We start from the raw sequence: 14,890 nt of genomic DNA, 5'->3' as shown, positions 1-14,890 counted from the left end.
TTGCGAAGCTTTTCTGAAATGTCAATGAGAATTTTCCTCTTTGGCGTATTATACGTCGTAATGTGAATTCGAGTGCAGCACCAAATAAAGGTAACTGGGGTATAACTACTGGTATAATACACTAACTATAACATCATCAAGGGCATTAAGGGCATTAAGTGACTCAAGTGAGGAAGTTTGACAACACTGTCCTGTCATGTTCTCATGTCACCCATGTGTATGTCAACCGCGTCAATAATACGAAAACATAAACAAATCGAAGCAATGGATACCGACAAAATTTCATTGGCAAATAAATTGATTCAACTGTCTCTGGTGCCTGAATTGATTACAGACATCGATACGCAACAAATCGAAGCTGCACATTTCGAACAGTTCAAAGAAATACTCGATGAAAAACTTAATCTTCTCTTCGATCTAATTCAGCTATACGAAAACGACCTGTTCGAGAAAACTGCAGCGACACAAATTTTTCGTAAAAGCTTAGTGATTCTACTGTGCGAACAATCGGCTGATAATGTTCCCTTCAAAACGGACCAAGTGATGCTGCAACAAAATATCACAAATTTGACCGAAAAATGGTTTCGTGTAGTTGTAGATGAACGATGCCTTCTCGAACTGGTGCTGCAGCACTACAAAGCGCTCATCAAAGTCAATGTGTGGAAGAAGAACATTGGTGCAATTTTTGGCTTCCATCGGTTTTGTCAGTTATACTACAGGTCAACCAGCTTGTTGCAAATGAGCGAAGTGTTTTTCGTATTGGCAACGGGAACGTTACTGTTGGAGCACTATGAACCGAAATACAAGCAATTGGGCATCGATCTGTACAATATTCTGATGGCATTCTCGGTGCGACAATTATGCTAGCAAAGCAAGGCAGTTGACTGAACCCATTTTTTTTTTGTAGAACAAATCGGACCTCATTTCCGCCAACATCCACCATGCTGTCTACGCTACCTGTTCAGCTAATATTCCGAAAATTCAAGACCATCAAATTAGTCTGAAATTGTGGAAATGTTTGCATAGATGCTTGGAACTCGATGATTCGTGGAAACGCACATCCGATTGGCATAAAGTTGACGAGCTGATGATCGATCTGCTGAAACGTATTGCCTTCGAGGGAAACATATCCCGATCTACGATTCTGTTTCATTTTGCTGCCAAATTTGGAACATTGCCTTACCGTTCATCTATTGTCAACGACCTGAACAAATGGCTTGACGAAGGGGGAATGGAGCGCAGATCGATGGTTGACATCGATTGGAGGGCTCTTCGTAGCGAGTATAGAAACATTGACAGTTTTATCATCTACAAATGGGTCAAGAAAATGTTGCTTCTGATCAGCAATCAGAATATGTTCTATGGTGACGACTATGACGTTGCGTGTAACTTGCAAGCCATCCACGTAACATACATCGTTTGGATCTTTTCGATACCGTTGACGCTCATATCATCGCCCGTATTGGATATGCTCACGAAATTCGTTCCCACGTTACTCGATTGCTACCGACGGTACGAAACGAAAGAACTGGTTGCCATTGAAATTCGTCAGCTGTTCAACACATTCCAGGAACATTTTCAGTTTGGTGATGTGAGTTCGGATTCAAAAAATGTTGGGCTTGCGAAAAGATTGGAAACTTTGCTGGTGATTAAGGGTTCCATCCTGTGAATCGACTTGCAATTTTGTGTTTTTTATTGTCAGATTCCGATTCACTTATTAATTATAAGAATAAATTACACACTCAGGCTATAATATAATAATAATACTTAAATCGACAAGGGTTTAGCCTAGGGACGGCTTTCCAACTTAATTTACGTTAACGACGTTAATTTAACGTGTTAGTAATTTAGAATTCTCAATGGCAATGGCTGAAAGCAAGAAAAAACGACTAGAAAAACCTTTACTGTTTTGTATTTTGAACGTTGGGATTCGATAAAGAAATGCCAGGAAATTCGATTTTTCTCCCTAATAAGAAATGTTTCAGTTGTCTGAATGTGGAACTGGGACGAAATACTTCGCAGTATTCATGCAACTCTCTGTTTTTCTTAGTCCACACGTTTCATATGTTAGTATGATATTAAACCAACCCATACACGCGAATACAATGTGTAACATGTTGTGAGCAGCAGAACTGGTGTAAATTACGAAAAGCAACCGAAGTCATGAATTTCTTGCTTGCTACTTTGAGGTGAGTGTAGGATGGGCTACATTTGCATCAAGATCATCTCTCTGTCTATAATTTCCGTCGGTCCTGCTTTGAATGAGGTTTAAAAGTGAAGGTAGGCGCAAAAAATTTTGAAGCTAGGGAAACCGAATTCATGAATGCTTCGTTTCGGTTGAAACTTGACAAGTATTACTGCGCTCTTTGAATAAGTTGAAATATAGGAATTTACTGAAAAAAACTTCACACGAAATGCGGACACAGAAATGAAACTAGCGAAAAATCTAACTCGAAATTATTTTTTGAAATACGCGCCAAATTATTCAAGTTTTCACAATGTTGTCATCACTGCACGTGTTTAGTCTCACTGGTCTCACTCGTCTCACTGGATTTGTGTTTGTGTGTGTGTCGTGTGTGTCTGTTTGTGTGCGTGTGTATATCGTCGAGCATGCAATTACATATATGTCAAAAGCGAAATGTCAACATTGTATCAAAAAACAAAATGCAATTTAAATTGATATTTATCGGATTATTGTTAATAAAACTATGCGGTGCAAGGAAACATCATTTGGAAGTTCGGGTGAGTGTTCGTCCTATACACACATTCCCGCCACACAATTAGTGTTACGGATGTCGAAATTGTGAAATGGAAACGTGAGAATTTTGTTTTTGTGTCATTAGCCTCGTCAATAATTTAATAATTCAAAGGGACTGGCATTGACAAATTTTAAAACGACTGCTCCGTACAAATTGACACAGTTACGAAAGCTTTATGCTTAGGCCTCACATTGAGGGTCGCCGAAAAGTTTGAGTTCTTCAGCACAAAGAGAATATCGATTGTCAAACTATCGTTAAATCAAGTCATTTTGATATGGGTCGTCTTATCGCACCAAACACTGCACACAAACAAATGATTCTCGAACATTTTCCGTAGATCATTAATACATTCTTCAATGAAAATTCCTAAGATTTCAGTTTTTGCTCTACCGATTTTCTCCAATTCGTCAATTGACTTATCACGACACGTCCAATTGAGTGATTTGACTCTTTTCTGCAGCACCTTCCAAAGTCTTATTTTAATCTGATTCTACCACTTAGGATGTGTTCAATGAAAGGTTCACTACTTGTGAGTTGCAGATGTTATTAATTGTCGTACCATCTTCCCTGGTCCTATTCTCCTGCAACAACGCTTTTGATGGTATTATTCTGAATAGTTGGTTTCTGAACGTACCTGACATGATTCACTCTCTAAAATGGGACTTTTAATTAAAGTTTTTTATTTTGCTAAGGTCAGCAAGTGCAACGATTTTACAAAAGATATCGATGCTAATTCTGGCAGAAATCGTAAGATCACTTATTCGAATCACAAACGGACCCACGACATAGACGTATAAGCGAGAGGTTGGAGAGATTCTTTTGTTAAATGTCTGGTATTAACAGCAAAAGCCCTTTCTTATGTTAAAATGTATCCTCAATTTGTGCTGAAATATGACACATTTATTGGACCAAAATGTTATGGGATGAAATGAACTAGATGTGTCGGTCCTCGATTTGTCCTTTTTTCATCGGCAAACGTTTAGCATTCTTAGGGCTAGGACTAAATTCCTTTTTTATCGGTGGAACATAGTCTACATTCGTTTTATAAAAGAATTCCTTAATACATTTTGTGAGTGTTTTCAAGGCGTAGGTGTCCAAGTAATTCTTGAATATGCTTGATGTTACTACCTAGGTCTTAGGTTCTTTTTAGTGAAATTTAAATTGACTAAAAAGTTTCATTTGTACCGTCCAATTAAAGTTCTGCAGCTGCAGCTACAAATTCGTCGTTTTTGGTGCTTACGTTCATTTAAATTTTGCTGCTGTGTGAAATGTTCGAAAGCGAAACTTTGTTCCAATTGTTTAACCGATCGTTAATGTTAGCACATAGAAAATGTAGTTTATGAACAACGGAATGACATTAAATCAATCTTAAAGTGTGTCGCAACTGTCGCAACATACAAATCAATATTGTCCAATTTTATTTAACAGAATTGTGAAAAATGAAAATTAAACATTTTCAGGATGACCGACGACGATACATTGAATTGACCACGTTCGGATTTTTCAAAGGTGGAACTCTCGATGTTCGATTAGAAAATTTTAAGATCAGCAAAGACAGAGAAAATGAATTGGTATGTCGATCTGGTGATCCCGAAGAACCGAAGACGAAACTAAAATGTCTTTTACTTACAGTTTGGATTATCGTTAGACAAAACGATGACGGACGCTATGAATCCGTACCTAGACTCCCACCAAGACCGGTGCATACTGGAAGAACTAGCGAAGGACCAACGTAGCGGACCGATCGTTTATTTTGTCATGGATTTGAAGAATTTAAAGTAAATTCGGCCGGGCAATCCGTGCTGTACCGTACATTGCGAACCAATTGAGGGTGTCGTCGGTGATAGTTTTTTTCCATCAAATTTAAAACTAGGCCGAAATGTTCCAACTGGTTCTAGCTTTGCACGACATGGCTGCGGGTGTTTCAGTTTATGAACGGTATAAAAGCTAATTTGCTTTCTTTTCCGCTTTGTGTCCAGGGTGAAGGTGACCTGTTCAAGGGATTGGCAAACGACTATTTTCAATGACAGGGCAAAACTGCCAATTTATAAACGCCAGTCCATTTATAACGCCAATTTTCAAGCGGCCAACCAGAAAACCGACGGTAAGAAAGTTGAAAAAAAAACCTTTTTTGTCGTTGCTTCTTCAAATTGACAGATTCTTGTAGATTCACCGGTAGAATACGGATGCAATCAGGGTCCAATAGTGATTCCAATAACGGTAAAGGAATCGGGAGAATTCAACTTGTACAGCATGAGCGTAAGGTTTTTAATGTCCATGAGAAGCGAATATTGACTTTCACGCCTATTCTCTCTCAATCAGTTTGCCATGGTCTTTTCAACGCTAGCGGAAGAAGGATTGTACAATCTGTGCTTCCATGCGTGTCCCAACTACAAGGAGACGGATTCATTTAACCTGGAGTTTGATGTAAATTTTCAATATTTTACTTTTCATTCACCAAATGTTCTTAAGTCCAAAAAATAAAAAATCAGGTGGACATCGAGGAAAACAATCAAGGAAATTATCTGTCTGCCGGAGAGATGCCGTTGCCCGCTTTGTACTCAATGATGTCGTTGCTGTTCTTCTTGTCCGGTTTATTTTGGATATTCATTTTACGGAAGAGCAAGTGAGTGTTTGCCAGGGAAATTCAAATGTTTCCGAAAATCAAATATCAAATCGAACCAACGTCACACAATTGCACTATCATTGCAGGCACACTGTCTTCAAGATCCATTACATTATGGCCGCTCTTGTATTTCTCAAATCTTTATCATTAATGTTCCATTCGATTAATTATCATTTCATCAAAATACGTGGCGAGCACGTTGAGGCTTGGGCGATCCTATTTTACATAACTCACTTGTAAGTGGCGCAGAACGTTTTCGTTTTGACTTTAATATTTCGAAATTAATTTGCCGTTGTTGACACACAGGCTGAAAGGTGCAGTGTTGTTTATAACGATTGTTTTGATTGGAACCGGCTGGACGTTCATCAAACATATTATCGCTGACAAGGACAAGAAAGTATTCATGATTGTCATTCCATTGCAGGTAAGTCGGTCGCATAATAGGTTTGTCGCAATGGTCGCACTTTTATGATTGTACAGAAATTTCGACGACATGAATATTGACGACCTTCTAAAGAAGTAGAAAGTTCTGCAGGAGGTCATAAGTTCTTTAAAAAAATTCCAAAATTTTAAAGAGACGAGAAAAAACAACGACCCCTTGAAGAAACGATGAGTTTCTAAAGAAGCCTCGACTCACCGTATACTCATTTACATAGCACATTCTCTTCGTGTTTTAATTTTGTTTTTATTTTAAAAGGCCTGGCCATGGCCATAGGCTGTACCTAGAATTGACAAAGGAATCCAAAACAGCAAAAAAAAAAAATTAAAAATTAATTTTTCCTTTGCCTCTAGGCTGATTTTGATTTTCGGGGTAGTAGCATGAAATTTGCTCACATTGTTGACTGATATCTCGGGAATTTGGGAACAGACGCCATTACTGCTAACTGCAGTTAATAGCTGAGGAGTTCAGCTATGAAATACCATAAGAACGTTGTTGACCTCCGCCTCTTCACTCGGGCAGAGTAACCTCTGTCAGTGTTCCCGACTAAGACTTTTCGACAAAAAATTTCAACTTTATTTGCAAATAAAATCGACAAATCGTGCCATAATATGTCGTGTGAGGTATATCTGAACAGGTTGTCTCATAGAGAATCCATTGCAGCGAAGTTTGTTGAAAACGAGTTGAAAAAACTCGCAGGAACTCTGTTTTTGAAGCCCAAAGTTGTCAATTTTTTGTTAGAATGAAAAAGTCAAATGAACAAAAAATGCAAATTAAAAGGTTCTAATCTGGTGAAATTGATAGTTTTATCCGTATTCACCCTAAATAACACTTTTCTGAGCAAATAAACGTAAATTCGTCGAATCAGCAAGGGATTTTTTTTTTTTTGCTGTTTCGGATTTTGTTGGTCAGTTCTAGGTATAGCCTGGGGCCAGACCTTTTAAAATAACAAGAAAATGAAAATACGACCCACCCTATTACCTATGATCCTATGATGAATGATCGTTTGTGTTTTCAATTTAAAATTTTAAAGCTTTGTATAGCACTGAGGGAGCCTGCAATCACTAACTGAAATTTTATAGGAAGAAAGAACCGCTGTTGTCATGGCTGCCCTTTTCAGTTAATAAATTTCAATTTTTCTGAATTGTTCGAACTTTTACTTACCCTAATTTTTATCACCCCTATTCCGTCTTACGGTTGTTACAATACTTTTTGACTACCTTCCCTAACAGCCTCAGCTAATTTTCAGTGGTTTAAAACTTATGGGACTAAAAGAAACCATTTGAATACCAGCTCAGATCAAATTTGTAATTTAACCTCGTGGTCTCAGGTTCTAGCTAACATTGCGGACATTATCATTGCTGAAAGTGAAGAAGGTGACAAAGAGTACACGACCTGGATTTACATTTTCTTTCTGGTGGATTTGTTATGCTGTGGCGCCATTTTATTCCCAGTCGTTTGGTAAACAAAAATGTTTTAGCAATTCAGCCGATATCTTATCTAAAAATCTTTTGCCGCCCGTCTACCCTTAGGTCCATTCGTCACTTACAGGAAGCATCCGCAACGGATGGCAAAGCTGCCACCAATCTGCGTAAACTAAAGCTATTTCGACAGTTCTACATTATGGTCGTGTGTTACATCTACTTTACACGGATCGTCGTTTGTCTGTTGAAAATTACGGTATCATTCCAATACGCTTGGTTGAACGAAATGTTCAAGGAAATGGCAACGTACGTATTTTTCGTGCTGACGGGATACAAATTTCGACCGGTGTCATCGCATCCGTATTTCCAGGTGGAAACGGACGACGAGGAGCAGGACGCAGAAGTGTAAGTGTACAAAGTTGAATTTGATTTGCGTGAGCGTTGATTTGATCATTTTATTGATGATAGACCTCCAGGTAGTGAAAACATATTTAACGAAAATCAGCTGTATGCTGTATGCAAAGTGGTTAATTAGGGACACGGTCTCGTGTGACAATTACACATCTAATACCTAAAACAAACCTCCGAAAATTTTATGAAAATCGAACTCTAGCATCTATGAAGAATAGAAAAGTCACAGCCCGAACAAAACAAGGTTAGATGTTGTTCTTGGCCCTTCTATTCAAATATCATTCAAAGAAAGACACCGACCGACCCAAGAATAATATTTTGAACATTTAGACGAGAGCAACTGTTTGTCTAGTATATCAGAAGTCAGGAATACCAGTTCTTCTAACGAAAACTCTAATTTTCAATTGCATCTTATATCTTCAATACCTTCATTTTCCATTATTTTCCCACTCAAGGTTTCGTTTTGCGTAATTGATTTGGATTTCGACAAAATACTTATTTTTCAAGATAAGTTTTCTAAGATGAGGCACCGAAAACATCTTTTCGCAGTAAAATTGTTGGTCTGCATCTTAAACTCTCCGATTTGTTTTATTTACAAATTTCTGGCGCATTTTTTGAAGGAATGAAACAATTTCAGATTCTCACTCATTTCGGCCTGTGATATCTTGTAGGGATTGTAAAAGGGCACAAACCTCGCATAACAGATCTTATTTCTGGTTGTTTTAATTCTAAAATATTTTGAAAATTTCGATTTTTTTTTTAAACATTCCGATTACATTTTGTAATTTTTCGGAACGTTTTTTAAAGAATTTTTCGGAGTTTTCAGGATTAAAATTCACAGAAACAAGTCCTGTTACAGCTGCCTTAAAATATCAAACTTGCATTTGCTGCTAAATTTTCTCAATTGAATTGAATCAATCAAGGAAAATTGGTAGCAAATGCAAGGTTGACATATTGTGACAATGCGGAGAGAGCTGAAAACAAAAGAAATTTTTGTGTTAATTGTACATTGCTATGTGTATGTGAATCAAGGGTTAAAAACCACGACTTGCATAACTATTCAGCGGGAACATAGTAAAATGCAAAGGATAATTTCTTAAACAAAACGAAGATCTTTTAGGGCTAATAGCATAAAAGGACGAAAATATCAAATTGACGCTCTTCTTCGATTTGGGGGTAAAATAATTTTGTTTTTTGTTCTTTTCGACAACAGATTAACCGAAACCGGTATGTACAAAACCAAAGCTATTAACCGAACGATGGTACAATCTTCAACAACGATTGTTGATGCGAATGATGAAGAGCGTGAACTGATGCTAAATAAGCGAGAGTCTAGCCACGAATACGACTGAATTGTTTTTCATTTTCTTTTTAATTTCTATTGAACATTTCGAGCGAAAAATCTCTGCGCTTTTCTGTAATTTATTTTGAATTATGTTTTCGTGATATGAGCAATTTTGTTGTATACTTTAGACTGCGTGTGTAAATAAACTTACTTATTTCTGAATGGCGTTGTGTTTTGGATATCTCTTCGACAGTCGTTTAAACAAAATTCAAAGAAATTCGACAAAACATCCAGATTGAGTTGCGATAGGGTGAGAAAACTTCACTGTAAAACGAATTGCCTGCAACATCATTGCTTTATAATCAGGTGGAAATTAAAGTCAATTGCATGGATTAGGTCAATGGAAAAAAAATCAAAAAAGCTTGAGATCGCTGTACCCCAAGAGACATGATAAATACAATCGACACAGGTAAAGAATGTCCTATTCTCCATAAAGTAGCTTGGTGTGACACTGTTCGACTTCTCTCAAAATTAAGTCAGATTATTAAAAAGACAGATCGCTGTGATTTAAGTAGAATAAACACCGAAAAGTAGAGATAACTCGATTATTGGATGGAATTCCCTACCTTAACGCGGAAATATTTCGTTCTGGGGATATTACAATATTCATCTTCACTCCTTCAAAGGCAAACAATGTGAGTATTGCTTGAGTGTGTAGACAAAATAATATTATCCAAACCATTACGTAAGGATTTGCACTCTCAAAGCACAGCGGTAATGAATAATAATCGTGATTTAATTAATTGGGACTTTTGATTTTCATGCTTCGTAGTAATGGTTACTATCGGCTCAGGTCAACCTGAAAATATCAGGTCAGGTCGTTAAATATTTTCACCTGAATCCTGAATATGAACTGATTACCTCTTATCTGGATGACCTAATACCTCGAAAATTATTTTAATTTTGAATTCAGACGGAGCTAGGGAATGTAACCGGGAAATTAAAAACCGGGAAAAACCGGTTTACCATTTCCCGGGAAATTTTTTCGTCATTTACCGGTTAACCGACCTTCAAAAATTGAATGATTTTTTCATTTTTCCTTTGTATATAACACCTTGAATGGAATTATTCTTCTAGTTGCATTAAAGCATTAGGGTACGGGCACCAGTATTCGGCCACCACCCAGCTATCGGCCACTTCAGACTTTACGAATTAATAAAACAATTAAATCAATTAATAAATTAATTAAAATTATTTTCTCCAGCAAATGTATCGCATTAAGATTATTTGTGTATAGTTATCGGTCCCAATAATTATTTTAAAGTTTCTTAATTGCTGTTGCAAAGTATTCATGCCACCAAACAGAACAAAAGTAAACGCTTTTATTAAGCAATCAAAGAATTGTAGTGCACTACTTGAGGAAGTATTTTTCGCATAAAATTTAGTTTTTCTGTGCGGCTATGTGTTTAAATCAATTAATTAAGGATTATTTCATTGATTAATGATAGATTTTGATCATTTTTCACCAATAAATCCGTTAAATCCACGTAATTTGTTTGTGGCCGAAAATAGGGTACATGTTTTCTCTACAAAAACTAGTTATCGGCCACATTTTATTTCACATTTAATTCACTTTGGATTCATTGTTTTTGCGGTTTTTACTCGATATTTAATTAGTTTTGAACCTCAAATATCACTAAACATCAACGGATACTCGAAAAAAGTAAAATTCGCTGAATTATTAGCCATCCAAGGTGATGTAAAAATTGTAAACAAATTCACGATACATCCAACGTGTTTCCTTATGTTTCATTATGTATTGTGTGTGTTCGTGTATGAAAAAACGGCTCATCATTTCATTGCAAAAACGTTTCGATAAACTAGTTAAATCAATGCTATTTGGTGATTTTCATCATTAATATTAGGTAATTAGTCACAAGAAAGTGTTTTAACTGTGAAAATAATTATTTTATCAATGAAAATTAATAACATTAGACGCTTGACAGATGTGGCCGATAACTAGATCCGAATAGCCGAACACTGAAAATTGTGGCCGATAACTAGAGAATTTGTGTTTTTCGACTTTGAGATTTAATTAAAAATATTAAATAATTTATTAAATATCCGTAATTATCATTAAAAAAACTTAATTAAATGCTAAATCCAATTAAAATTCAAGAGACAGATATTTGTTTTAAAGATATTTGTAATAAAATCAGTAAAGCCAACAACAATTCTTATTCGGCCGAATACTGGTGTCGGTACCCTACATCTGATTTGAATTCTTTGTGAACATTTTCATCGTAAATTTTATTTATTATGATAAGCAACTCAAGGTCAGCCATAAGCTGAAAACTGAAAAGACACTGGCAACTGAAGTTGCTGAGATGGACAATTTATTCTGCTATTTCTATTGTATTCCGTTTTTCACCATAGGCTAAACGATGGAAATCGCAGCATAAATTGTCCACATCAGCAATTTCAGTTGCTAGTGCGTTTTCAACTTTAGGCTCAATTTTGCGTTGCTGAGGTGGACAATTATGCTGTAATTTCTATTGTAATCGAATTTTCACCACAGGATAAACAAAAGAAAATGCAGCATTATTTTCGATCTGAGCAACGCAAAATTGATAGTTTGTTCTTATCCTTAAGTCTACAGCTCCGAAATCGCTGTTCCTTAGAAAATTTACAGAATTCGAAGTGGAGAAGATCGTGTAACTACAGCTTCTAAGAAATCTATTGTTGAACTGTGTAGATATGGAATTCTTTTTCATCCTGAAAAGTCGCAAATAAAGAAACGGTAAACTCGTTTCTGCAGCGCATCGCGAGCACAATAAGCCACTTAGTTGTTTAGACATTGATATCTCGACTTGTAGAATAAAAGCATTTGTCATTGGTGCGAGTTACAAAATCCCAACTCATCAAAAAACAAGTGTCTAAACGAGTACATAATGTACTATTCATGTTTTATGTTTTTCCCGTTTCCCGGTTTTTCAAAATCGACGGTAAATGCATTCCCTAGACGGAGCTAACAGGTGCGATGAAAAAACTTGAAAATTCTGGGTCAGGTCAGGTGAAAGTCAATTTCCTCATTAGGCCAACCTGACCTGATCTGATGTAGTACCCAAGCAGTTTTGTTAGGTGCTACTAGCGAGTCTGAGTGTAAACGTTTCTTTTTGCTTATTGTTCACATGTTCTCCTTTGCCGGTTAAGGATTTATGCAGAATAAAATAATTAAAAAAAAACGACGAAAATATTTTAATTTTCCATTTATTAGTTAATACAAAAGTATAAGTTATTTTTATCATTTATTTTAAATATTTTTTGTGGTTTTTTATTCATTTCTTTATGTTTTATTTTGCTTTTTTTAATGTTTTAATTTACAATAATTATAATCTGACATTTATTAATTTTTAAATTGATAACTTTAAGTTGTTTTTGTTGGTTTATCCATTTTCTTTAAGATCCAGAAATATACAGTAGCGCCATTTATTATATTCAATCATCGTATACGCGTGTATCGATTCAATTGATACAACCAGTCAATTATTCTCTTTCGTTAAAAATTCTCTTGATATGATAGAGAACATGTTTCTGAGCTGAAATTATTTTCTAGATCCAATTCTGGTTGCACAAAACGTTTTATATATCGAATGAACATGAAACATTTTGCATAACTTTTAATCAAATCATTTGAAGCAAATCTTCATAGATCAAAGGCGAAGGGCGAAATTGACGATATAAGAAATGAATTGCTTATTACTCAATTTATGAATTTAGTTTAGTTGGCCTTATTTTAGTGTAGTTGAAGAATTTTAGGAATTAATTTTTGGAAATTCCTAAAATTCTACACATTTCCTAAATTAGGATTTTGTTTGGAATTTTGAAAAATTTCTAGAATTTCACGGAATTTTTAATTATTTTGTAAGATGTTTTGGAATTTTATTATTTAAATTCACAAAATCTTAAAAATAGTTTTCTCGATTTAAATTTTTTTTTGGAATTTTATTCCGAAAACAGGCTATGTTTTGCACGGTATCTGTAAAGTGACCTTTATAGTTCGTCAGTCAAATTCTGCAACTTGTAGAACATACATTCGCATATACAATGCAAGTGGCAAAACCTGTAAATGGATATTCTAAAGTAGGTATTAGAATCGCCTTGTAATCGAAGGCTCGGATCCCTTCGTCTTAAGGGACATCAATTTACAGATCTTGGTACATTAAAAAAAATGATTGTGCAGTTGCCAGAATTTCGGGTTCACAAGATCAGAAGACACATTAGGATTGGGATTTTAATCGGCCGAATTTCTAAACCACAATAAACTGAGTTCAGATTCAACAGATAAACTGATCAAATTCAAAAGGCAATTGTCAGAACAATGTTCCCCTTAATACTCACAAAATGTTGTGTGAACCAATTGATCGAATTTGACGTATAGAATGATCGAAACAAATTAATTATTTTACCGAATAAAGTTGACGGGAAAAAAATGAATAAATAGCAGCAAGGCGAATGTGATTTTCGTTTTTTTTTTATAATAACATACTAAAATAAATTTTAGTTTTCATTTTATATTGGTTTTGGCTCGGCAGGTATTACAATTAATATCCACTTTTCTTATTCTTATTTATTTCATCATTTTTTTTTAATTCGTTCGATTAAGACTTTTAGATACATCGGCTTACGTTCTTCTTATTTTTTAATAATAATCAAACACATAAAATACGGAGATATTTTCCATTGAATAAATTTCTTTAGGTGGCGCATTTTGAATGCAGTTCGTGGTATTTTATGTATACATTTTGTACGTTAGTTATGTACCCATGAATTTGGAAAGGAAACCTTTTTTCAATTTGCAAATAGTCGATCGCCTTCGGCTAGACAACGAAGAATGAACAGTATCCATCTTAAAACTGCAATCAGTTTATTGTTTAACAAATAACAGCAGCAACAACTTAAGAAATTTATCCAATTAAATTCGTTTTTTTTTTTCAATATTTAAATTTATAATTTTTGTTTTCTTTCGTGTTCAATAAATGCATTTTGTTTTAGTGGAAGTTAATTTAATTTTTTCTTTTAGAATTGGGACAAATTTCTGTAAAAAAATAGTTTTTGTATTTCTAAATGCATATAGACCATACAATTGCTAAACATTGCTAATGACAGGGATCAGTCAACCAATTGTTCACTTTAACAGAAGTCAACACGTACTGGTTGACAAATAAACAAGACACTGGCCAGTCAGTGTTAAGTAAGTGATTATACAGTTTGCGATTTTTCCTAATATAAGTAGTATTGAAATATCGATACTTCATCGCGTATTGGAAGAACGTAAACCTCTCATTTTTATTCACACTATAAAATGCCTTTAAGCATGAGTTAGGAAAATAACTATTACACGCTGTGATTTCCCAAGTAAATTCTCTTGTATTATTATTCTGTCATTAGGTTTAGCCGGATTTACTTCTTTCTTTTTGACTGACTGATGCCTTCAAGTATGTATCAATGTTGTAACAAGAGCAATATAAATGAGATGAGTGACGAATTAAAAGAATCTGTTTAAAAGCTTGGAAGTTTGAGTGTCTTTTTCCACTCTGTGCACTTTTCATATGAATTTCAATAGAAATTCAGCAACAGAAATTTAATTTCATTCGGATTTTTAAACAGAATTTTATTTCCACTTCAAAAACATAATTGAATCGACAAAACTTAATAAGAAAAGAACGGAATATTTTAACGATCGAGAGTATACTTTCTTATTTTCTCTTTTTTTGAGTGTTTCTTCTTTTAGTAACTCAGGAACAGATTTAGGTATCTTGTACAGTGTTCACAGTCAAAGCTTCATTATTATTTCTTGCAATTTATTAATTATTTATCTACGTTTTCATTTTATTTTTCTTTGTTATTTCTTAATTTTATTTACATGTTTATTTAGGTGGTGGC

The 14,890-nt window shown here is 35.0% G+C and overlaps 2 protein-coding genes across 3 annotated transcripts; both read left to right on the top strand.

Moving 5' to 3' along the window:
* The first annotated feature begins 152 nt into the window (after positions 1–152).
* LOC119070059 lies at positions 153–1,674 on the top strand. 2 transcript variants are annotated; one of them, XM_037174353.1, is made up of 3 exons: positions 153–475; positions 542–849; positions 908–1,674. In XM_037174353.1, exons 1-3 carry the CDS (start codon positions 205–207, stop codon positions 1,667–1,669), a joined length of 1,341 nt encoding a protein of 446 aa, XP_037030248.1. In that variant the 5' UTR covers positions 153–204; the 3' UTR covers positions 1,670–1,674. The 2 variants fall into 2 exon arrangements, with proteins under 2 accessions (XP_037030248.1, XP_037030247.1); XM_037174352.1 differs by having other exon boundaries at positions 155–849.
* A 905-nt stretch (positions 1,675–2,579) lies between these two features.
* LOC119070057 (protein GPR107) lies at positions 2,580–9,158 on the top strand. The gene is made up of 12 exons (XM_037174351.1): positions 2,580–2,742; positions 4,220–4,330; positions 4,392–4,537; positions 4,739–4,863; positions 4,927–5,018; positions 5,082–5,186; positions 5,252–5,385; positions 5,472–5,621; positions 5,692–5,809; positions 7,155–7,285; positions 7,357–7,653; positions 8,873–9,158. The coding sequence occupies exons 1-12, from the start codon at positions 2,611–2,613 to the stop codon at positions 9,009–9,011; spliced, it is 1,680 nt and encodes a 559-aa protein (XP_037030246.1). The 5' UTR covers positions 2,580–2,610; the 3' UTR covers positions 9,012–9,158.
* Positions 9,159–14,890: the final 5,732 nt, after the last annotated feature.

This window comes from Bradysia coprophila (assembly GCF_014529535.1).
Source record: "Bradysia coprophila strain Holo2 chromosome X unlocalized genomic scaffold, BU_Bcop_v1 contig_45, whole genome shotgun sequence".
Lineage (NCBI taxonomy): Eukaryota > Metazoa > Arthropoda > Insecta > Diptera > Sciaridae > Bradysia > Bradysia coprophila.
Note: the sequence above shows the minus strand (reverse complement) of the source record. Positions and strands in the feature narration are given on the sequence as shown.

Coding starts and splice junctions, on each gene's coding strand:
- LOC119070057 (XM_037174351.1), top strand. CDS start 2,611: ATGCAATTACATATATGTCAAAAGCGAAATGTCAACATTGTATCAAAA. Junction 4,331..4,391: donor AAGACAGAGAAAATGAATTG/GTATGTCGATCT, acceptor TTTTACTTACAG/TTTGGATTATCGTTAGACAA. Junction 4,538..4,738: donor ATGGATTTGAAGAATTTAAA/GTAAATTCGGCC, acceptor CTTTGTGTCCAG/GGTGAAGGTGACCTGTTCAA.
- LOC119070059 (XM_037174352.1), top strand. CDS start 205: ATGTCACCCATGTGTATGTCAACCGCGTCAATAATACGAAAACATAAA. Junction 850..907: donor ATATTCTGATGGCATTCTCG/GTGCGACAATTA, acceptor TTTTTTTTGTAG/AACAAATCGGACCTCATTTC.